This window comes from Colius striatus, chromosome 1 (assembly GCF_028858725.1).
Source record: "Colius striatus isolate bColStr4 chromosome 1, bColStr4.1.hap1, whole genome shotgun sequence".
Lineage (NCBI taxonomy): Eukaryota > Metazoa > Chordata > Aves > Coliiformes > Coliidae > Colius > Colius striatus.
The window spans coordinates 130,779,304-130,803,637 of NC_084759.1; the positions used below are offsets into that span (position 1 = coordinate 130,779,304).

Genomic DNA, 24,334 nt, shown 5'->3' on the forward strand with positions numbered 1-24,334 from the left:
TGCTGGAGGGCAGGAGGGCTTTACACAGGGATATGGCCAGACTGGAGTGGTGGGCTGAGGCCAATCACATGAGATTCAATAAGGCCAAAGGCTGGGTCCTGCACCTGGGCCACAACAACCCCATGCAGCGCTACAGGCCTACATATATGTGGCTGGAAAGCTGTCTGGAGGAAAAACACCTGTGGTGTTGATTGACAGCCATCTGAACATGCCAGCAGTATGCCCAGGTGGCCAAGAAAGCCAATGGCTTGTATCAGAAATAGTATGACCAGCAGAACTAGGGAAGTGATTGTCCTCCTGTACTCAGTGCTGGTGAGGCTGCACCTCAGATACTGTGTTCAGTTTTGGGTCCCTTGCTACAGGAAAGACATTGAGGTACTTGAGCTCATCCAAAGAGGAGCAATGAAGCTGGTGAAGAGTCTAGAGAACAAGCTTTATGAGAAGTACTGAGGAAGCTGGGGTTCTTTATCCTGGAGGAGGCTGAGGGGACACTTTGTCGCTTGCCACAACTACCTGAAAGGAGGTTGTAGTGAAGTAGGGGTTGATCTTATCTCCCAAGTAACAAGCGGTATTATTGAGAGGAAACAGCCTCAGGTTTGCCAGGGGAGGTTAAGATTGGATAATAGGAAAAATTTCTTCACTGAAAAGTTTGTCAATCATTGGCTGCCCAGGAAGGTTGTGGAGTCATCATTCCTGGAGATATTTGAAAGATGTGTAGATGAGGTGCTTAGCGATGGTTTAATGGTAATTTTCACAATGCTAAGTTAATGGTTGGACTTGGTAATCTTAAAGGTCTTTTCTAACCTAAATAATTCTACAATTCTGTGTCTTGTGTGTATGTATGTATTGTTTTGTGGTAAAGAGAAATCACTCAACAGGTCTCTAAATCTTTCTTCAGGTTTTAGGATCTATTGATGAACCCATTATTTTCCTGGGTAGTTTCTTGTCTTTGTGTGGCTTCTGTGAGAGGATTTGTATGAGATAAATCCAAGAGTGCTGGAATGATGAGTGGGGAATTAAAGACAGACTCTGAGCAGCATTTGAGGATGTCTGTTTTGCACAGTGGGGCTCAGCACACTGGCTGATGCTGTTGGAGCAGCTGTGTTAAATCTAGTGCTGATAGGATGGATCTTCATCCAGAGCCTCTGGCCTAGATATGATTACATTTTCCTCTTGCATTACCTGAGATACGGCTCAGGACTTATGCCTTTTTCACTCTGGGTTGAAAACCCACCACAAGAAGTTGGATGAACTGTCTGATGGATACACATTTTTCCAATGCTTTCACACTATTTCTCATCTTATCCCTGGGACAGGCCGAATACAGCGTTGAACTGTTTTGGTTTCATAACAATCATCCATAGAGACTAGATGTACCTTGCCCTTTCCTCTCATTTTCCTGACAGTAATGGAAAGTTATGGGTTTTTTTTAAGTGACAGGATATTGCAAAGTTTACAGACAACAGTCTCCTCCCAGGTCACTCGTCTTGCTTTTCTTTTTGCTGTTAAAACCAGATGTTGCTGGGAGGTGATGAAGCAACGTATTGCGACTTGGAATGCAAAGATTGCATTCGGTAGCATTAGTGGAAAAATAGAGGATGTTTCTAAAATCATAGGAAGTGCATGGGCAGGTGAGTTACAGAGCTTTAGCTAAGTAAGGAATCTGCTGCAAAGTTGTCCCTGTAGGTAGTGAATGTTACCATGACTAGAAAATAGGGCAGAATGTTGGGCTCAGTTATCCTATCTGTTTTGGATCTTTGAACTCTAGCAAACTGGTATACTGACCTGAAATCTGCTAAACCAGTTCCTTGTTTCCAGAGGTTCCTGTGTAGGAAATAGTAGTTTTGCCTGAGTCTTTATGGTTGTCCTTCTTGCACATGCCTTTAGTGATGAAAGTTACGTTTAAAATGGTCCTCAACTCTGGGTTGTGCCTTTTCTGTATTTGATGTATTGCAAAGATTTTGTTTATGTAAATTAGAAGTATTGTTCTGTGAGTAGCTGTCAAAGACTCCTCTAACTGCGAGTTAATCTATCATCTATTTACTACTGAGTTAGTAGGTATTTATTCTGCCTACTATGTTGATGAGCACACATAAATTTCTTGATCTGTGTTGTGAAAGGTACATTAAGTAGCTTGGACACCAGTCCCATACTTGGGAGATCTTTGCTCTGAAGAAATCTTTGAGCACCATAGATGACTCTGGGCTGGCTCCTCTATGTAAGCACTTACAATCTTGTGTATGAAACTTCAGGTGCTCCAGCAGGAGTTGAGGAGAAGCTGGTACAACCATGTCTCTCTTCAGTAAGTAGAAATAATCCTTCATTTCAGAAGTATTTTGTGAAGGTAAGCATTAGGTGTTGGTTAGCATGTAGGCCTTTCTTTGTTAAGTCCGTGTTAGCTTCAGCCATGCTAAGCAGCTGGGTGAGGCTGCAGGGCTGTAGCCTTGCTATACTTTTACTGCCATTGCTGCTAAAGTTCCCAGGGATGTGCACTCACAGAAGAGAGGGTAGGGATGATCCAGTCACTCTCCTGGGATGTTAAGAGTAAAGGCTTTCTCTGTAGCCACTTGATCGTGGTTTTAGCACAGTGTAAATGTGCCAACTTATATTTGCAGCTGCATCCCTTGCTCTGCTCAACATCCTACCTCATCACATTACAACCCTGGCTGTTTGCTTTGGAAGATTGTTACAAACGACAAGTTTGGTGAATCCTGTTTTTCAGAAGGCCTGTCAAAAGCCCTCGATGATACTGGCTTCTTGCCTCGTCTTCTGAAATGTGTTGTCACAGCTGCCACCTAGTGCCGGTGCTGATGTGTGCAGAGGTGATGGCCTCAAAATCAGTACTGGAGAACTAAACGGATATTTTACAAAGAAAGAAGCCAGAATCACAAAATCTTAAGGGTTGGAATGAACCTCAAAAGATCATCTAGTCCAACCCCCCTGCCAGAGCAGGATCACCTAGAGTAGGTCACACAGGAACTCATCCGGGTGGGTTTTGAATGTCCTCAGAGAAGGAGACTCAACAACCCATCTGGGCAGCCTGTTCCAGTGCTCCATCACCCTCACAGTGAAAAAATTTTTCCTTGTGTTTCTTTGGAACCTCTTGTATTCCAGTTTGTACTCATTACCCATCATCCTATCATTGGCCATCACTGAGAAGAGCCTGGCTCCATCCTGACACCTGCCCTTTATGTATTTGTAAACATGAATGAGTTCACCCCTCAGCCTCCTCTTCTCTAAGCTAGAACCCCAGGTTCTTAAGCCTTTCATCATAAAGGAGATGCTTCACTTCGTTCATCATCTTGGTGGCCCTGCGCTGAACTCTCTTCAGCAGCTCCCTTTCCTTCTTGAACTGAGGGGCCCATAACTGGACACAATATTCCAGATGTGGTCTCACGAGGGCAGAGTAGAGGGGGAGGAGAACCTCTCTCGACCTACTGCCCATAGCCCTTCTAGAACACCCCAAGATGCCATTGGCCTTCTTGGCCACAAGGGTACATTGCTGGGTCACGCTCATCCTGCTTATGGCTCCAAAGGCCATTAATTAGGTCTCCATGAAAATGAATTCATCATAAAAAATTGCTAGTACCCTAGGTCTGGCTCCACGATTGCTAAATGACTTCTTTGCACCTGTTTCCACAGAAATCCCTGAGAGCTTCTGGAATGCGAGGCTTTAAACTATTGCAGCACCTGCTCATCAAGGCAGAAACTTACATTTCTATTTATTTTGACCAAACTGTCCCTAACCACATTGCAATGAAAGAGAAGTGTGAATGTGTCCATGAAACTTGTAATACTCCTAACTTGTAGATCCAAGTAATAACAGAGGTTGGACAAAGCCCATGTTTTTATTTCTGGATGAAATTTTTTGGATGGGTTTCCATTGCAGGGGTTACAAACCAATTCTGACAGTTACTGGGATCTGCACATAGTAAGGATTTGCTTGTGTGTATATAGGCAGTGCCTAGGCTTCACTGGCACTTCAGAGTTAAGGAGAGACAGTGTGATACAGGCCTCCATCAATGAGTAAATGGAATAAATATATGTTAATCCCCAGCTTCCCAGTCTGATTTAGGCAGCTTTTCCTTTAGTTACCTTTGGATCAAATATCAGTCTCCCTGATGTGCATATCATTCAACAGCAATGACCTGTCCTGAAGGCCAAGTGTACCAGCAGTGTGGGACGCCATGCAACCAGACCTGCAGATCTCTGTCCTACCCGGATGAAGACTGTGACGAACTCTGTGTGGAAGGATGCTACTGTCCCCCTGGGCACTACCTGGATGAGCGTGATCAGTGTGTGCCAAGGTCCCACTGCTCTTGTTACTATGATGGTGAAATCTTCCAGCCAGAGGACATCTTTTCGGATCATTATACCATGTGGTAAGTACAACGTCCATAACTCGTCCCCTACATGCTGTTACTCAAAATTCTGGATAGCTCAAGTGGTTAATCGGTTCAATTCCTTAGTTCCTTTACCACCACTAAAACTAGTTTAAAACAGGGTGATGTTTTGTCTCCTACAAATCAAATTATGAGTTTTGCTCTTGCATCTCTATCCATATCATCTCAAATGATGTCTTAGAAAACAGTACTAAGCCCTGTTCCATGAACAGTTCCTGCAAGTTTGAAATGGAGTATAATTACTCACAATAGCTACTTTTAGGCTTTTAAAGTATCACTTTAATGTACTGAGATACATTCCTTTAATGTTAAAACCTAATTATCTCTATCAAAAATACAAATATTAAAAAGCATTTCTAGCTGCTAAATTGAGTAGTGGTACAGTGAGAGTAGGAATGTGATTTCTGGGCAGATCCTGGCAAGTCCAGTTTTGGGAATAGTGTCTTCTTTTTTTTCCTCTACCACAGAGGTCACCAGTTGCAGGCACTAGGTGGTTCCTTGTCTCTCTCCACAGCAGACCTGTACAGCGTTATGCCTGCACAGGTGCATTGGATTCAGCAAGCAGAGTTACCATACAGCTGAGTTAATATGCTAGTATATCACTGCAACTATCTCAAGGAAGGTTTGCCTTTAAGGTTGAAAAGGACAGTGGATAGAGAGCAATAAATCAACCCCAATAAGAGATGCAATTCTGATACTCTCAAAAGTTTCCTGTGGGCCTGTCTGAAAACAACAGTGCCAGTGAAAGCTAAATGTCACTTTGTTAAATATAAGCTGTATTTGTTTTTCTTAGCTATTGTGAAAATGGTTTCATGCACTGCAGTACAAACAGAGTTCCTGGTGCCTTCCTGCCAGACGTATTCACTGATGAGAGGCCATCTGCCAGAAGTTAGTATGCCTTTAAAAAATTATATGTGTTTCTGATTTTTCAATTTTTCTTTTTTTTCCTCTTTAGTCTCTTGATAATCTAGAACAAGGAAGAAATGCCAGCGATTGCAGGGCTGGTGATGTGTCTTTTTCTAACTTTTTTTATTGTTATAGGATAGAAACAAGATGTTTGTGTGGGAGGGTGCAGGGTTCATTGTGTCCCACCCTTCAAAATTATAGTTAGCCACTGCATTCTCTAGTTGAAGAGGTTAAAGGGTCCCTTGGCAGTGATCTGAGGCCCTCAGTTGCTATTTGAGGATCACATGACATCATTAACTAGCCAGCATTACACCTCCAGCTTCTGACTACGTGGTTGCGGGCTCTCCCTTCTGGTGCAGATAAACCATTTTGTGGCTTGAAGGTTAGAGTGCTGCCAGGCACTGAGTGTGCCCTCCAAGTGACCAGACACCCTCAGTTCCTGGAGTATGACAACTGCCTTGCAGAGCTGGGCACTGCACTGGAAAAGGGGACATTGGGGGTCTGGATTTTTTTAAGGTTCCCTGCTGATATATGAATGGACCTTATGGGATTGTGATAGCAGAGGAGGTCTTGGTAGACTATCAGTCATGGTGCTACTGTTTGGTCCCCAGTGTCCTTCAGGTGAAGCCTTCTAGGTATATATCTCACCAAACTCTTGCTGTAGTCTTTTGAAGACAAATTTTTTTTATACTTGTGTGTTAAGACTTATAAAACCTCAGAGAGGCATATTGCTAGCATTGCTTGAAATAATAACCCAGAGTTCCTTGGGAAATTCTGATCTATCAGAGCCAGAGTCCTCAAACAGTTTAAAAACTTTGTGTTTAAGCTAAGGGTGTTACTGTTAACAGTTATCTGTGTAGTTACCCTCTGTGGTGAGACTAAATACAATAATGTATGGTGCTTTTGCTTCTCAGCTGACATTACTAGTATAGACTGCCAACAGGTTGAAATATGTTTCACAATAAAGTGTGCTCGTAGCCCTGGTACAATTTGGAACCAAACCCTGTGCAGCTCCTATGCTTCCATGTTAGAATAAATGTTTTTATGATAGCCTAAACAAGATGACTTCATGGATCATGGGAAATGTTACCTTTACAATGTCTGTATCATGGCGTAGTGGCATTGTTCCACTTTATGTCCTAAATTATTTTTCTAATTAAAATGTTGATCCATCTTTTATAAAAATACTGTACTATCAATACTTGAGTTCTAATTGCAAATTCTGTAAATTTATTTTTTAAAGTAAAGAGGAGCTTGACATGCAGATCCCCAATGGAAAGATTTGTCTGTCCTGCAAATAACCCAAGAGCTGAAGGATTGGAGTGTGCCAAGACTTGCCAGAATTATGACTTGGAGTGCATCAGCCATGGTTGCATATCTGGATGCCTCTGTCCAAAAGGGATGGTAAGCAGGCTCACGCTTGTTTTCTTGACTTCTTTCTTCCTACCTGCAGTATTCTTGAAGCTTGAAAATATATGGTTGTGAAGTATTGATGCCGCCAAATTGTGGCTAATTTGTAATAATAATTAAAAAAAATCAAAAAGACAAATCCTAATTTTTATATATCTTCTTACAACTCTCCTCTCAAACTCCTTGTCAGTCTTGCTGGACTTTCATAGTCAGAGAAATGGAAGTACACAATCACATATACCATAAATACCCTGCCCACATCCAGCCAAACTCTCCTGTTGATATTAGTTGTCAAGTCTCCGTCTCTGATGCTGGCTTTCTGTGTGTTATGCCAAACTGATAGTTCCCACCAAGAAAGAATGTGGGACATAGACTTGTTAAGTATATGCCAGACAGTGTCATGGAGTTGCTGACAGTGTGCTGAGCATGTTTTTTTTTACTGGTGAGATGCTTTCTGTAGTCCAGGGTTATGTTCCCCTACAACCCTCACATTTAATTATTGATTTAGTCATGTTTAAATAGAGCAGATAGTTATATGCTAAGCCAGTGACTGTGAGCTCAGAGTCAATTTAGAGCCCTGATAAAAAGCAGATGGAGTAGAATAGACAGCAGATTCTGCTGATGTTCTGTGAGCAGTAGAAGAAAGTGACAGTGTTCAGTGTTGTGCAACACTCAAGGCAGGCAGAGTTTTGTACAGTGCCTCACTGGGAGCTGTGGGTATAGACCCAGTCATCTTCTGAATAGGGTAGAGGTGGTGCACTATAGTACACTCTTTGTGAAGTTGTCAGTGGCACTTCTGAGTTTTCTGTCCAGGAAAGCTGCTGGGATTAAGAAGTTTGTGACGTTCAGTGAATGAGATGCTGATGAACATGCCTAATAGATGTTGGAAAAAGAGAATTGATGTCTTTTCCTTATTTTGTTTCAAGGATAAAATACTTTACAGAGAGGGATAAAATACTATGAGTGAGAAATGGTGAGACTTTATTTGATACTTGTGACACTTAGCGAGATGCTGGTACAGTTTCCTGATTTGGAGAGGCATATGATAAAGCCAGATATTTTCAAATGCTGCAACTCAGAAAGTCTGGGAATGCAAAACGCTACTCCTTTTAAAAAAAAATATTTTTAAGTAAGCTTTTACACCTATTCAAGGTTCAGGCTCAGATTAATATGCACTAGACTTTAACTGTTAGTAAATGAAGGTGTGGGTCATTACGTTTATGGCTGAGATGCATGTTTATATTTAGGCTTCAGCTCTAATGAATTTACTTCAACCACTAGTTTAAATCACATTTTAAAAATCAATTCACTTAGGATCATGTATTTTTATAAAGGTATATTGTTTTTTGAACAATATATATTGTTTTTTGAACAACGAATTCCTTCCATTGTCTTACTAAAAATGCCTCCCCCCCTAAATTCCAATAAGATAGTAATTTATAACATTAATAATGTATTTTTTCAACATTTCTATGACATCTTGGTGATAAACACATTTATATAAACAGGTGTGCTACAGAATAAAATGCTAGCTGTAAGCAAAAAAATCAGGCTTGTGAAGTACCTTGTAGGTATAAATTGAAATATACAGAACAGAATTTGAAGGCTCCCATATAAACATGGAGGAAATTTTCACCACAATTTTCAAAACAAATGTTGCTTCTTTTCACATTTCATATTTCAAACATCTCTCTTTTTAGAAAAGAATATTCCTGAATAGTAGTATGATAAGTAAACTTTCAAAAGTTTGTGTATTTGTAAAGTTCCAAGAGCACTGGTGTGAATAGGTCTTCTGTACATAACAATCAGACCTGCTTGATGTGTTGAAGGAGCTTGAGATCTTTTTTGGTTCCAGGATATGGTAACAGTAGAGTTACCAAGAGATGATCCTGGAAAACAACTTATGATAACTACTCAACAGCAGAAAAAAAAAAAAAAAAAAAGAGAGGAAACCCCCCTCCCCACCAAACTCCCCCAAATCCACTTCCCAATAATTAACCTTCACATTTAGTAATTGAATTTTGTATCCCTTTTCAGTAGACTGGAACAATAGTTCAAACCATTGCTTCATAAAATTCAGCAGAAACAGATTTTTACATTTTGGAATTGAAAACTCCCACTGACTGCAATGGTGTGAAACTTGCTCCTGAATTCAACAAGATGGTTTGTCAGGTTTGGGATGGAAGAATTGCACCCAGTTCATTTACTTATTTATTTATTTTTTTAAGAACTAGTAAAATAAGTTCTTTGTCCACTAGATGACAGTGTGATTCAATCTTCCAGTAAACTCAATCTATAATTGCATGTTTTCATTGGCTTCCTGTCTGTCAGAGAATAAAAACTGTGAGATTTGTGTTTCTCAAAGCCATGATGGGAAAAGACAATATATATGTGATTTTGCTATAAGCACAGCCATGCAAAGGCAGGATCAAACTCCTTGCTTCTATTATGCAGGTGCCTTTTGCGATGTGTTAGATTCCTGAAATATGGTTTTACAGGACCTGCCAGCTTATTATAAAAGAGCAGTTTTCTCCTTGTCACCGATAGGTACCTAAGAAGGATGGTTTGGGGGAAGCTTATTTCTGCATTCTGTAATGTGCTCCCAGTATCAGCTGCCAAAGACGGGGGGATTTAGGGTGATGACTAGGTTCTCCTTTCTATCCTGTCTCTCTGTACACTAAAGACTGGGCATACTGAGGGAAAACACTACAAGGTCACAAAGTCTGTGTTTTCCAGGCTTGTACCAACAGAGCTGAGCAATAAAGGGATCAGAAAACTGTATTACTATTTCTTTTACTGATCAGTCTCTTGTGTTGATGTTCTGTAATCCTACTTAACTGACAAGCTGTCACGGAGGTGAGCTACTGTTTGTAGGAATGTCTATGGGAAGTAACAGATTACTCAACATTTATGGAAATAAACATTTGCACATTTCACTACTCTGGGAGAAACTGTGCCATTTTCCTTTTACAATACACTAGCATATAAAAGTTATGAATGGTCATAGGTAATTTATTAGCAAAAACAAAAATTCATTTTCTTGCTTCTCTGAAATGGTTGATACCATCAGGAAACAAAGGTAAGGATACATAGTTTACAAAAAACCACTCTCCAGTACAATTTGCAAGTATATGTAGCAGTTAATATGTAATTGTAAATTACATATCTGAAAAGTAATAAAACAGCAATCAAGGATTGTTCATGAACAAGATGCCACGTGTGCCGAGATTTGAATTGGAAAATTTGCTGAGGTGAGAAATTTCTAATCAATCAATTTATTATTTCCCCAGTCAGAAAATGCAGATGAAAACTAAATTATTTCAACTGAGAAATAAGTTTTCCACTTCATCTTGACTTAATATTTTATATTATTTGGATTTATTGAAAATAAAAAGGTTCAATATGTCATTAAAAGTAATTATTCTTTCTCTTTCTTTGATTATGTGGAAGGTGGGAAATCCTCCATAGTTGTCACCCTTTTGTAGAGCAGAACAGATAAATCATAACACATGTGCAGAAGTGTGGGGAAAAATAGGCTTTCTCAGATTAGTTTGTTGCACTCCAGGTTTTTCCCATTGGAAAATGTTAATAAATATACAAATGGAGTGGCAACCACCTTTCTGGGAAAAAAGAGGAGCAGAATAATCAGAGAGCACAAAAAGCAGAAACTTCAAAACTGGGAAAGGAATTTCTCTCAATTTCCAACAACTGAAGCAAAATTAAAATTTAAAATTGAAATGAAGCATTTTGTTGTAGTCTGGATGCTGAAATAGAACTACTTCTAAAACTATGATATGTTAGTAGAAAAGAAAACAAACAAAAAAAACCCCTAAATGTTTTAATCAGAAAAGTCTGAAAGGGTTTTTTCTTCCAAACTGTTTTCAACAGACACTTAAAAAAGTGCTATTTTGATTTTCCTGGTCTATTATTTTTTCTTCTGTAGTAGAGTTATCCTATATAACAAGATACTGAGAATTGTCATGAGGAGGTGGATACCAGCCTTGTGGTATGTGCATCTGACTAAGGCTAATTCTTTATAAAACAAATCTAAGAAGCGTACAGCTAACATAAGAAAGAAAAGTCAAGTGTAAACCAGGACACGTTGAGTGGTCAGTCCTAACATGTTTCTAACTTGTCTCTGTCTGCATAGAAATGATGACAGGCTCTTTTAGTTAAAACATGACCGCTATTACATTCTAACTTGACCAACTTCCTTTACATAATCCTGTATTCCTTTATACCTTTGGCTGACTTTCTGTTGAAGCCCTCAGGTGTACAAGGAACCACAGAGTGAAAATCTGAGCTTCTCTTGGCAATGAGGTATTAATCAAAATTGTGATGACCAAGAGAGATTAAAATTTAGCCTCATCAAGGCAGAGTTTAGGGGAGAAGGATCTTTAACAATTTCAACAATTTATTAAGCAACTAATAAGACAGAGTGAGGAAACAATGGTCATTTCTGTTGAATCCCCAGGTGGATCATCAGCTAGTCAACTCCTTTAATCTGACACATACTCTGGAGCATCATCATAGGGGTGTGAGATGGTACAAACAGCAGCTGTTCTTTTCTTGCGGTTGCCTCCCTAACACTCACACCACCCATCATTTCAGGCACTTAGGACTGTTGGATCTCCCATATTAAATGCTATCTATTGATGGGTTGAGTGACTTTCACAGATGGTCTGGCTGTTTGTGAATAATGACACTGGCCTTGCAGTACCACATGGTACTATGCTCAATAGACATGTAATGCAGCATGGCATCAGACTGCTAGATACACCAGCTTTTGGATGTAGTGTCAGTATGACCAGTTGTGTTACTATTAACAAAATCATAATCCATTGTGAAATCCTTTTTATTAGTAATTCCCTGTGGCCATTCTAGGTCCCCATAGGAAAAGGCAGAGCTGTTCTACTTTATTAACCTGGCATTCAGGCTACATTGACCTCGTTCACCCACATTTAATGGTAAAGAAGAAGCTATTTTAATGATTTTACAGAAAGAATTTAAAGTGGGACGGTGCGATTTTATGACTTTTGAATGTGAGATGGGGGAAATGCTCTCCATTTTGATATTCAATGAAGTAAAAGTCAAACCTACCCCTGACTTTGCAGAACTATGACCAAGTGAAAACCAACATAAGCAGGCTTGATTTTGTCTGATTCTCTAAATCTCTCTACCTTCAAAATGGAAAAACAGTAATCACAGAAAACACAAAGAAAAGGAGTGGAAAAAAGGGAACAGTCTAAAAGCACTACTTATTTTAGTTTTTTTGTGTGTTTTTTAATTTTTAAATTTTTATTCATTTAAATGAGATAACTTGCTATAAAAAGATAGACTAAGATCAGTAGAGTAAAACTGAAAAAGAAAAAATTGTAATTGGAATTTAATGACCTATTTCCCAGCAACAGAGCCTGTAAGAGTGGAATAACCACAGCTCCTTTTCTCCTCCTCAGCCTTCTTATTTTTTAGCCCAACCGAACCCTGCAGCTGGCTGCTTTTTAGGTAGGCCATCCTTCAGTTTGTTGGGTGTGAGGAGCATGTGCTATTCACCTGCTTTCCATATTCAGGTTAGCCTCTTTTATCTTCACTGCATCCTGGTTTTGGTCAAATTGGATTTTCTCATCATGATATTTGTCTGTAATCAGGCCCCATCAGATTAAGCTGTTGTACGTCAAGACTGTGATTTATGTACCAATAGCTTTGTTTATTTATAGTCAAAGGGGAAAAAAAAATAGCAATGCTATACCTTTCTTACCTTAGACATTCTTGAACCATTTCCTTTATCCTTTCCTTTATTCTTTATCCACACGTTCTTACGCTTACTCCTCCACATCCTGGCACATATTGATAGACCTGTATGTTGACAAACTGTTTATTTCACTTAGGTGAGACATGAAAATAAGTGTGTTGCTCTTGAAAGATGCCCGTGTTTTCACAATGGAAGAGAATATGCCAAGGGAGAGTCAGTGACCAATGACTGCAACACCTGGTGAGCCACTGGAACTGTGTTTTTTTTCCTATTTTTCTCTATAGCACCTAAAACATTTATCATAAAACTGAATAATGTTTGCTTAACAGATCTATTTTATGTTAAATCAGGTTTTGTAGTGTAGTAATGCACATATTGCAAGGACTGGCGTATTCCCTTTGCATGTTGCATAAAGATCAGTGCAATATCTAGTAAACTGTACTTGGTACCTTACAATCTATGTGTCTGTGCAGGCTGTCTGTTGCCACAAGCTAGTGGATTTTCTCCTTGATCTTGCAAAACATGATAACAAACAAGAGCTCCTCTGGGGTGAGAAGAATGGAGGCTGCACTTTGTGGCTAAGATCTGCGATCATGCTTTCCTTTTGTTGGCATCTGAGGCCTTTCAAGTCAATCCTTTTCAGAGAGGCGTGTTAGCAGAAGGAATGTGAAATGCTAGCTGTAATATGACAGGAGCTCTTCAGAAAAATGTTGAAGAATGAGGCAGAAACAGTTGACTTCTTATATCTCAAATGATTGCTAAGTTCAACAATATCTTAAAAAAAAGGAAAAAAAAGAGGGAGTTGGTGCTTTGTGTCTTTCACCCCCATACCTGTCTATCAAAAGAAAGCGCTGGGGTGTGAGATTTGCATGGTAAAGTATCAAGTATTTGCCTGCTGGACAGTTTCAGGCTTCTGTTTGCACAGCATGTTTTCTGTGTGGGAGGTGCTTTGCTCTCCATGTGTGATTGTGGAGGTGTAGTGGCTCTTTCCTCCAGAGCTCCAATAGCCCAAGGTGTAAGACGTCTAGCTACCAGTAGTATGGACACTGCAGTCTCTTTGAACTTAGACTTCATAATCTCACATATTTTACTTGAAAGGTTCTGCTTAGCTCTGTGGCCCCCAAAGGAGCAGTCTTTCTCTTATCCTCTGTATGATGGATCACAGAATCAGTATCATTAATGAATCATTTGATTTTATTTTTGTTTTGTGCATTGATCTCTGGGCAACACTACTTCACATTTCAAGTGTAGTGTTTTTAAACTAGTGGGACTGCTCCTAGCTAGTGTAAGTTAGACTTGGATCTAAGTTTTCATGGCTTTATATGGAAATATTGACCTTCCAGTGTCTTGTTTCAGTGTTTCTTTTGCAGCCACATATTACACTGTGAATCATCTACTATAGTTAGACTTGAGGAAAAGTAGATTTGAAGGGAGGAAGATGGAGCAGAAGTTTATATTTTTATATAGCTGCATATACTAGAAAGTGTTTATGTTCATCTAAGTAAACATGACTCAGCTGAAAATCAGACACAATGAAAATGTTACTGAAACAAGAATAGTAAGGTTTAAAACCCCTTGGTGGTGGTGTGTAATTTCAAAGATTCTTCACAATAGCTGTGCACAGTCTATTTTCAATCATTCTATTCTTCAGCCTTAAAATAGTCATGATCATGTTACTTTATCCTTGTAACCATCCTTTCATTTTTGGCAATGCCAGTGTAACATTTCTTCTAATACAGAGATTTTTTTTAATATCAGAGTCAGAAAATGTTACAAATCATGCTTTTTTCCCCTCATTGATGCAAATTCTTTCTCTCATTTTAGGTATTTTTCCTGAATGTGAAAGTAAAATTTTAAAGAATCCCTTCTAAAATTTCACTACAGCGTTTTTGAACTATATGACTTTAAAAGTGTCATGATTGTTCTCAGCAAATATCAAATCAAATGTCACTTAGAAAGTGATATAGGAAATTACTATAGCTTTGAGAATTAGTGAAAATTGAGAGTCTGCGTTTTGGAGGTCAGATCTTCCTTTTTGTTGTTTTTGCTTTTTGTACTGCTGTTGCAGGAGTTCTTATTCTCACTTGTTTTTAGCCAGATGTGAACACCTGCAAACACAATATATGAGCCAGAGGTGTCAGATTTGGCATTTACATTTGCCTTGACATATGGGAGACCCTAGTTCATGAACAACGGAATGTCTCCAAGTCTAAGCTAGTGGCAAAACTTTTGTTATCCTATGCATTGGGAATTCACTGTAGAGCTCAGTGAAAATTTTGGAATAACTTTTATGAAGCAGAAATTTGCTAATCTGAATTTTTCTGCAACACGTACTTTAGAATTGTTTCGTGCACTTATATTCAAAATCTTGGTCTCGCTCTGTCTAGTAGCAGAGATTTAATGGCAGAAGTTGCAATAGGTTTCATGTTATAGAAATTTCATTCTTAGAAGAAAATGTATTGCCCAATATTTATGAATATGTGAAGTAGTAGGGCTCCTACTGAAGTGTTATCAAGATTAAACAACACTTATGCTTGAGTTAAGATATTACTATAAAACTCCGTTTAGTACCTGATTTTTATTTGATTAGCAAGTTGGTCTTGGGAAAATATTTCAGGTTTTTTGTTCCTGAGTTTTTACATCTGTAAAGCAGGGATTAAATTCCTCTTTCCTCATCCTTATGGGATCACACAGAATTACAGAATCTTAGGCTGATTAGAAAATCCCTGGGGCAGTGACAATGTCCATCTGTAGATGAACATTTCTCCAACCTCAAGAAAGCTATTGTTTATTAGTTTATTAAATGATTACGGTTAGATTACTAGATATGGTGTAAGATGCTATTCCAACTCACCCAAAATGAAAAACAAACAAAAGAGTGAGCAGATTTTATGTTTCATTGACCTTGTTTTTTGTTTTGTTTCCTCAGTCTCTTGCTAGTTAACGGGTCATTTTATTTCACTGATCAAAAGCCTGTGCGTGCCAAGGGAAAGATCACCTTTCATACCTGCAGACTCTGTAGCAAGGCTTCTGATTCTCAAGGATACCTCTGGAAAAGTGTATTAGGCCTGGGTGGATGTACTAAAGTCTCTTCTTCTCTTTGTTTCACAATTGCCCTAAATTTAATTTAAGAATAATCGTATTTACCTTTTTGAGCCTTAAATAAGGGTACCATGTAAGATCTAGATTATTATCTATCACTGCAATGAAGGAATGCAGATGTTCTTGGAAACTCTAAGAAATTTCATAGTGTTTGATGCTGAATATGGTTGGTTTGGTGTCATCATGAAGACTAGGAGCCCTACTATTTTTCCTTCTGTCTGTTACACTGGTATAATTACACTGAAAGGAATTCAATTATACCAAGGTAAGAGAATAACTTTTCTTTGCATTTGGAATATGCACTCAGAAGGTGATCATTATGTGGGTTTTTTTCTGGTTTGTTTTTGAAAACAAACAAAAAAACAAACCAGAAAAAAAAAAAACAAAGGGCAAAAAGAATACAAAAGGAGGAGTGAAACAAAGAAGAGAAAATATGGCATCACTGGCTTTGCACGATAATGACAGTGCAGTGCAGCTGCTACAGCAACGTGGGTATAATGATATCAAGATCTTAACCCTGTATCTGACTGCTCTTCAGAATTCCCATCATCCTGAAAAAAAAAAAAAGGCAGTGTCTTGTTTTTCTGTGCTTGTAAAGAGGTCTAAGAGGTGTCATTGGCAACATCAGAGAATCACAGAATGGTAGGACTTGGAAGGGACCTCTAAAGATCATCTAGTCCACCCCACCTGCTAAAGCAGGTACACCTTGATCAGGTCATTCAGGAATGCATCCAGGTGGGTTTTTAAGACCTCCAGAGAAGGTCTTAAAAACCCTCCCTGGGCAGCCTGTGCCAGGGCTCCCTCACAGTAAAGAAGTTTTTTCTTATGTTTAAATGGAACCTTTTGTGTTCCAGCTTCATCCCTCATCCTGATGCTGTACGGTAGCATAATGTAGTTACGGAAGTCTATCTAGAGAAAGATTCCATCAGCTCAGGCATGGACCTCTCCAAGAGTACCTATCTGAAGACATACCTGAGGACAGAGACCAGCACAGAATACGGCAGAGGTTCCTCACAGAGCTGCAATTAGTATCTGGGTTAAGACACACAGGATGACAATGCTCCTATTTGATCTGTAATAAGTTATTCCCTAACCCAGGCCCAGGGGAAAAAAAAAAAAAAAAAAGCAAAACAGCTTAGTGCAATTTGTGTGTTTTTTGAGGAGTCTTCATGAACTCCTGGAGACAGAAACATTTCCTCTTTTGCTTTGCCTAAACCACCTTGCATTCTTTACTTATTGTGTATATTGGAAATAATAACTGTCACTGACTCATTTTCTCTGTTACAGCATGTGTCGTGGTCGAAAATGGGAATGCACCAAAAATATATGTGATGGCACTTGTACTGTTATTGGTACAGCTCATTATTTGACATTTGATGGACTGAAATATGAGTTTCCAGGAAACTGTCAATATGTATTAGTTCAGGTAAGAACACATCAAAAACGCCAAAGCTGCCTGATACTATATAAGGAGGAGAGACTATGTAACGAGAAGTCCAGTGTTTGGATAAGTCACAGTAAAGTCCAAATGAATAGTAGAGGGGAAGGTATGTCATGTGACTAGCTGGCAGCCATGAAACATACGATAGCAGCATGGCATAGAGAGGAACTGTCTGAATTTCATCTCTAACAAGTAATTGTAGATACCCATAAATCAATCCTCATTCTCCATCAGCTTCCTTATCCTGTAACAATGGCTTATTGTCTGACTGAGACAAGAAGTGCTTGGTGAATCTTTTCTAAATGCATCCAGGGCACAGACTCTGCTTGTTCACTTTGGCAAGGTCACTGTCTTGTTGCATGCACCAACCTCTTCAGAGTAGTTTGATAGTGTTCATTTTTTCCTGAACAGACAAGAGGTATATGAAGGCACAGCACACTAATATAAACCTGTGATTTGTGAGAGCGGGCAGAAAATGTAGCTTTAAATAAGATCACGGCTCATCTAGAAATGCAAATCATCGCATATTTAAAAATGTGTGTGCAAAAGAAGAATTTCCCTGAAAATTTGGTCTAACTCAAGATGAATTCACAGCTAATTGATAATAGTCTTCTGCAGTTACAGAGTGACATGTTTCTCAGATGAGTTACTCTTTTCCCAACAAACCAGATTCCTCTTTGAAGTTCTTGAGTGGGAAAGTGTGATCAATCTGTCTCTGACTGGGTCTTCGAAATATGCTCCCTCCTTGATGTCAGCTGGATTACCTCAGAAAACTGATTAACCTGACACTAGTAAAAGCTCTGTGTAAAGGTCTCAAGGGCCTTATATACAGTAATACAAAACTACTTAAAATGAAATCTGTTTTCCTCAAATGACAAACATAGACAACTCTATACAGGGCCTTTTTCTTAAAAGGTGTATACTGAAAAAAAAACCCTCAAAACCTGAAAGACCTGATAGTCATGGGTAGTCATATAAGTGTAGAACTAACTCTCCATGTATGTCAGAAATATTTGAATTGAACATCAAACTACATAATTGCTCTCCAAGAAATAGGTTGACATTGTTGCAATGGTTATTCATGTACAGATTAGAAGACATGGACATTAAACATTTAGATCAAAATTGTGTTGCAAGTTTTTTCCTAATCCTTCTATCTAATGTAACCTTCTAGGTTTATATTTTTTATCTTTACATCTGCAGAGTCTTGTTTTCACTATCAAATCAGTTAATATTTGTGTATTAAGGTGTACACTATGTCCACTCTACTTCTTCAAAATATTACAGATAATAGCATGGATTCTCCCTGCCAAATAATACCCTGCAATGCATATGTGTGTGTCATTGACAGAGTGTACCTCATTCTTTAAGAGGTAGACCACATGAATATCAACACACAAAATAAATTAATATGGGAACAGTTAGCATGCCAGCACATATTCTACTGGCCACAGACTACACAAGAAGTTATTTGAGGCTTCCTGTTTCTCCATAGATCTGTATATGTTTTTCAAATATTCCACATTAATGACTCATTCATTTATTTTAATTTGATAGGATTTCTGCAAGGCTAACTCTGGGACATTCCGGATACTAATTTCAAATGAAGGCTGTGGCTTCACTGGAGAAAAGTGCACCAAAAAGGTTATCATTCTGTATAAAAGTGGGGAAATAGAGTTGTTTAATGGAAATGTAAGTACACTTTTGTTCTCTTTCTTTCCGTTTTCTGGGGAAAAGAATTTCAGCTTATTTAGTAACATGAGGCATGCAGGACCTCACGCTCAATAGTTCTTGAATTTTCAATTTTAAAATGAACAGATTAATAGGATTATTATTATCCATTTTACTCCCAGAAGTATAATGCCATTTTGGCATTTCTGGTTGATGCCAATAGATTTACATCTTATCAGAATGCTGTTCAATGCAAGTGCATGTGAAGAATGTCCTTTCTAAACACGGGTGGACTAAATCTATTTCAAGCAAGGTTAAGTGTAAGGAAGAGCTAAATGGTGACTGTCCCATGACTAGTCTCCTCAGACTTCAGACCTAGTTTAGCCATCTGAAGGACTGAGCATACAGGAGAAAAAGAAGTCATATCTGAAACATATTGATACTGCAAAAGTAAATATCGGTATCCTTTCTCCTGTTGAATTGTCAGACAAAAAGCCCAGATGACTGAACTCTCCTTTTTTAATCTCATTTCCTACCAAGATACACTGAAGAACTAGCCAAGAATTGCTTCCACCTTCCATGTCCCTCCATATCAGGAAACAAGCTTTCTGAAGGGCAGAGTTCAGCTCTTTGCCTTGAGCATTGTTAAGAGTTAAGACTTGTCTGGGTTGAAGAGCTAAAGTGGATTTTAATGTTTCAGTTGCTCAGTTTTCAAAAGTACTGAGCTCTGAACTGGCATCTAGACCAGAGATTTGCAAAAAACATTCCCTGTGAAACAGGAAACCACTCTACATTTGCCTTGTTTCTGGTCAACAGAGATAGTTGTGCCAGGTTTTGTGTAGCCTGGAAATTGCCTGCAAATCGCTGTGTGCCACTGAATGGTAAAACATGAGCATTCTTAACAGTGTCTGTGTAGTGCATCTTGACGCCATATGATCTGTGTAGGTTTTTAGTTGCTGGAGGAATGAACACAGGGCATGTTAGTTGACCAACCAATTCTTTATTTCTACTGCTAAAGAATCTCCTACCTGGGTGAGGGTGAATAATAGTGCAAGGATCACTCCATAGAGCCAGGATATGGCTGAAACCTTCTTTAGTTGACCGATTTTCAGAAAAGCTGTGATTTCATTTGGTCAGCTAAAGGGCCAGAAAAGATGGGAGGTGATTAGGTGGCCAGTAACAGAGGATATTTGGTTCCCGAGAGATTATATCCTTGCAAGAGCTAGGTCTGTATCACAAGACTGTCCACATGACCCTGACTGAATTTTTGGCTGTCTTTCTAGAGAGTTTAAGGCTCAGTGTGATAATATCTACAGCAGATTTTCTTGGAAATAACAGCAACCAAAGGAGGATTTTGAGAAAAACAACTGATGTGAAGACTTTTAAAGAAAATTTTACCCAGTCATGACTTTTTACACTTTTTTTTTTCATAGGAATCTTTAGAAATGAGCAGGAAAATTAACTTTTTTGGCCATTAAACATTTCCAAGCAGCTTTTAATGTTATATTGTTTTGAGAGCAGCTTCAAGTTTTAAGCAAATAGGGTCTCAATTGAAGTATTTACATGTTACAGTTGTGGCTCACATTAAAAAAAAAAAAAAAATCATTAAATCTTTGTTTTTCTGAAACAAAGAAATCTGCCAGTTAGTCAAGGTCAAAGTTTATGACTTCATTGTTGGGCAAAAAGCCTTCATAAGCATAAAAATTCTGTAGTTTAGGTCAACCTCTCAGCTCAGCTTTGTCCTCCTGTTTTTTTTGCCTACGTTTGGGAAGCAGACTACTATATTTAGAAGTAAAGTGAGCAAGTGTGACTAGACACTATAGTAATACATTGGGCATAGGAGAATATGAAAAAGCTTTCAGAACCTAAAATATCTTTTAATGTAGTCTTTCCTAAAGACATTGTAGACTCTCTTTAGGAGATCCTTGGCGGATACGAACTGTCTTCTCTGAGGATAAAGGTTTCTGAAAATAACACAGAGGAGGAGGACACTGAATTACAGTGCTGAGCTTTTACTGAATTGAGTAAGAAGGAATAGTGAGGTAAGGAAACATTTTGCCCTCAAACTAGGGAGTAGATGAATGGTTTGTGGGCTGCTCTTTCTCCCTTGCTTTAATCACTATTTGTACTGATTGAAAGTTTTCATCTAACTTCCCCAATTAAGCAGTTTTCAGTTAATGCATTAGTGGCACTTAAAGTAATAGCCATGCCAGACCTTTCTCTCTGAATGTGGTTAATAATCCTATTACAGTTCCCACTGAAAGAGGATTATGGTGTGAAAGAAAACATTTCAAATTAATGTCTTAAATTTTTAGTTGCAAGAGGCAGTGAATTTGTAGCCAGATGGAAAGAGAAAGAAGCACACTGGGGACGTGGAAGTGATGGAGAAACTAAGAGACACCAAAACGAATCTCAGGACTTTTTTTTCTGTTGATGTAGCTGTTTGGGAAGAAAATACTTCCTGACTTCAAAATCAGGCTCTAGTCCTTCAGAGGCCACTGATCCATGTGGTTCTTCAAGTTCACATTACATTTAGGCCTGGCCATCTTTTATATTGTCATCTGTCTCAGGACCACAGAATTGTTAGTTTCCTAAAAATATGAAATAAAAATAAAACATAATCATTCAGTGACTGTTGACTGAATACTAAACTGATTGTTAATTTGGTGTACCCTTTCATCTTTATCAGCCCTCCTGTTTAGCAGTCATTGCTTTGTGTATCAACATTTGTGGTGAGTGTATGCTATACTCCAGGAGCACAAGGGACATTGCTACATTCAAAATTATAGAAATGTGATGAGATTGAAGCACACGATATTTTTATCTTAATTTACTGTACAGAAGTTATTTCTGAAGCAGTACTTTATCCACAGCAACTTTTCAGTGTAGAGAAAAGCCTGTAATCAGTCACTTACCCAATAAAGTTTTGCAAGTGCTCTGGATCATCTGTATAATGGATAGAAACTATCTGTTCTCTGAGGAACAGGATGTTTGTTTGAAAATAGCCATTAACCTATGAGCACATGTCCCAATGTGCAAACAACCTACATGAAATGGTAGAGACATGCAATAGTGCAATGTGCTTTTCTTGTTCAGGTAAACATCAAAGTACCTCCTAAAGATGAGAATGATTTAGAAGTCCTGAGATCTGGCCGTTATTACATCATTTTACTGGGCAAAACCATTAGTGTCACCTGGGATCTGGCCATGAGAGTCTCAGTTATCTTGAATGGTGATTTCAAAGTAAGTGGGTTTTTTTTTCCTTACTACTTATTCTCACTAAAGAATGCACTTTACCCTGTGTCTGGGGAACAGATTTTTTAAATGCAAGTATGCTGATAGATTTCCATGGAGTATTAGGCACTTGCTTGAAAATTAACTTTTTGTTTGTTTGTTTATTTGTTTTGTAATATCATAAAGATTTTTTACTTTCTTGGTAGTTTAACTTTAAGGGGTAATTGCAGTAGATCTGTGCCAGAAATGATGAATGCTGTGGTGCCTCTGAATAGTGATGCCTTGGGTGATTTCTTCTGTATTCAAGGAGGGCAATGTAAGAATCCAGATTTACTAGTGATGGCAGTAGGACAGTCATCTCCAGAAAGAAAATGGGATTGTAGGGACATAGTCCAAATAAGGGCCAAGAGGTATCCTGGACTCTTTCTTCCTTGATTCCTTTGTAACAGTATAGTCCTCCTTTCATCTGAGCAGAATGGGAATAGGAGCTAAATGTTCTCTATGAGAGACTATGTAAATTTTAGTGAACCTAAAGGCCAGGGATAATTCAGATTTTAAGCCTCATGCCATTAAAGCACTAGGCTAAAAAGACTTCTTAACCAAACCCTGAGCCAGTCTATAGATGTAAGGTTTATGTATTTTGTGTTTCTTTCCCTGCAAGGATCAAGTGTGTGGTCTGTGTGGAAATTTTGATGGAATCCAAAACAATGATTTGACCAGCAGCAATGAACATCTTGAAGTAGATCCAATTGACTTCGGGAATTCTTGGAAAGTTAATCCATACTGTGCTGATGTTGAAAAGGTGATTGTGAATGAACTGTGAAAACTAAGTAGTGTAGGTTACAGTATCACTCAAGAGTGAGCAAAGAGGTTTGAAAGGATTAAAATAAATAGAACTGAACTTATTGCTTCACATTTTTGCCAAATAATTTTATTTCTTGAAGTCTGATAAAAGATTGGTTGGTTTATTAAAGGCCTCTATGATGTTTGACTTCATATAAATATTTAAATAGCCAATTTGTAGAATAGAGGCTGTTTGCCAGCCCAGATACTTATATATATATATATATATATAAAACTGGAAATCTCATTTTAGAGCTTAATCTAATTTTCAGACAGGGCGAGTTCAGATAAAAAATTTTATTTCCCTATCCAAATTTCTATATTACAAATCTTAGTCTGTTCACTTGCGAACAACTGAACACACACGTTAATTTCTTTCTATGTGCTTCTTGACTTTTTAAAAAAATGATAGTTCAGTTATTATTTTCAGATAAGAGAAGCTTGAACAGAAAATGCAAGATATAGGAGGGGATGTAATACCTTATTGCCATTTGCCACTCCTTATGAATTTTGAGGAGGATGCCTACTATCTGAAAGTATTATTGATGTTTTAGTGCCATAGATTAGGTGACTTTGTGGGATACTGGTTTTGCTACACATAGAGTATAGTTTGTCTTTTCCAAATATAGAATTTTGAATGAATGAAAATGAATAATGAATTTATCTTGAGCTGAAATATAGGCTAAAATATTTCCAAATCACAAAGTGAGAGGAAGCAACTTGAAGACAACTTGTTTTGATGTTTGTAAAATGAAGCATTTCATTCAGATGATTTTAAGGCTGAAACCTTTTTCTTGAAAGTTTATCTAAGTTTGCAGAGAGAAAGAGAAGTTAAAAAGCCTTTTTAGATCTTTCCTTAAAATATTTAAATTATCAGAAAAGAAAATGAAGAGTTTGTTTTTGATCACACGAAAGCTTTTGGATTAGTTTGAGAAATATGTACAAATATGTGACATAGACCCAGTATCATCTTGCTGAATGTCACTTTTTTGATATGACTTAATTGGAAAACAGAAGAAGTTGCAATAATGAGGAGTGAAACTGCAGTACAAGACTGAGGAGCTCCTCATTTCAGTGTAATACGCACAGGACAGAACCTGCAGACTATCTCCATGATAAATACTGTGTCAATACTAGCACTCCTCATTCTTAGATAAATCAAATGGGAAAAAAGGAGAATACTGAGCCATTCTTATCCAGTGGTGGCCTTGAGTATTGTCTGTGGAAGACTAATCATTTTTGTGAGTGTTGAGGGCCTTCTGTAGTGCTGTGAATGATCATTTTTCAGGATGAGTGTTTGGTACAGTGAGACTTCTTGCCTTCAAAATGTCTGTGTTAAAACTGCAGTGTACAAGTAAGAGCTGGAGAAAATGTAGGAGGTGTCCTGGTCTACTACGTGCTCTGTTGTGGCAATATCTGTACCTGACATACAACAGCTTGAAACTTTACTCAAAGAAACAATTTCCTTTGTCATGAAAAATTTCTAGTGCTAGTGAGGTTCTTACTTCAATTTGAAGAGTTCCGAAGTCCTGAATGCAAGGCTAATACGTGCTTGTGTCTACAATATTTCAG

The 24,334-nt window shown here is 38.3% G+C and overlaps 1 protein-coding gene across 1 annotated transcript in view; it reads left to right on the plus strand.

Moving 5' to 3' along the window:
- Positions 1-24,334, plus strand: part of VWF (von Willebrand factor) — a 146,057-nt gene that overhangs the window by 42,385 nt on the left and 79,338 nt on the right. The window contains exons 16-23 of the mRNA XM_062007398.1: positions 4,142-4,382; positions 5,197-5,291; positions 6,553-6,713; positions 12,608-12,711; positions 16,861-16,999; positions 18,572-18,706; positions 21,782-21,928; positions 22,581-22,721. Coding sequence (XP_061863382.1) covers positions 4,142-4,382; positions 5,197-5,291; positions 6,553-6,713; positions 12,608-12,711; positions 16,861-16,999; positions 18,572-18,706; positions 21,782-21,928; positions 22,581-22,721 — 1,163 coding nt within the window. The remainder of the gene's footprint in view (positions 1-4,141; positions 4,383-5,196; positions 5,292-6,552; positions 6,714-12,607; positions 12,712-16,860; positions 17,000-18,571; positions 18,707-21,781; positions 21,929-22,580; positions 22,722-24,334) is intronic.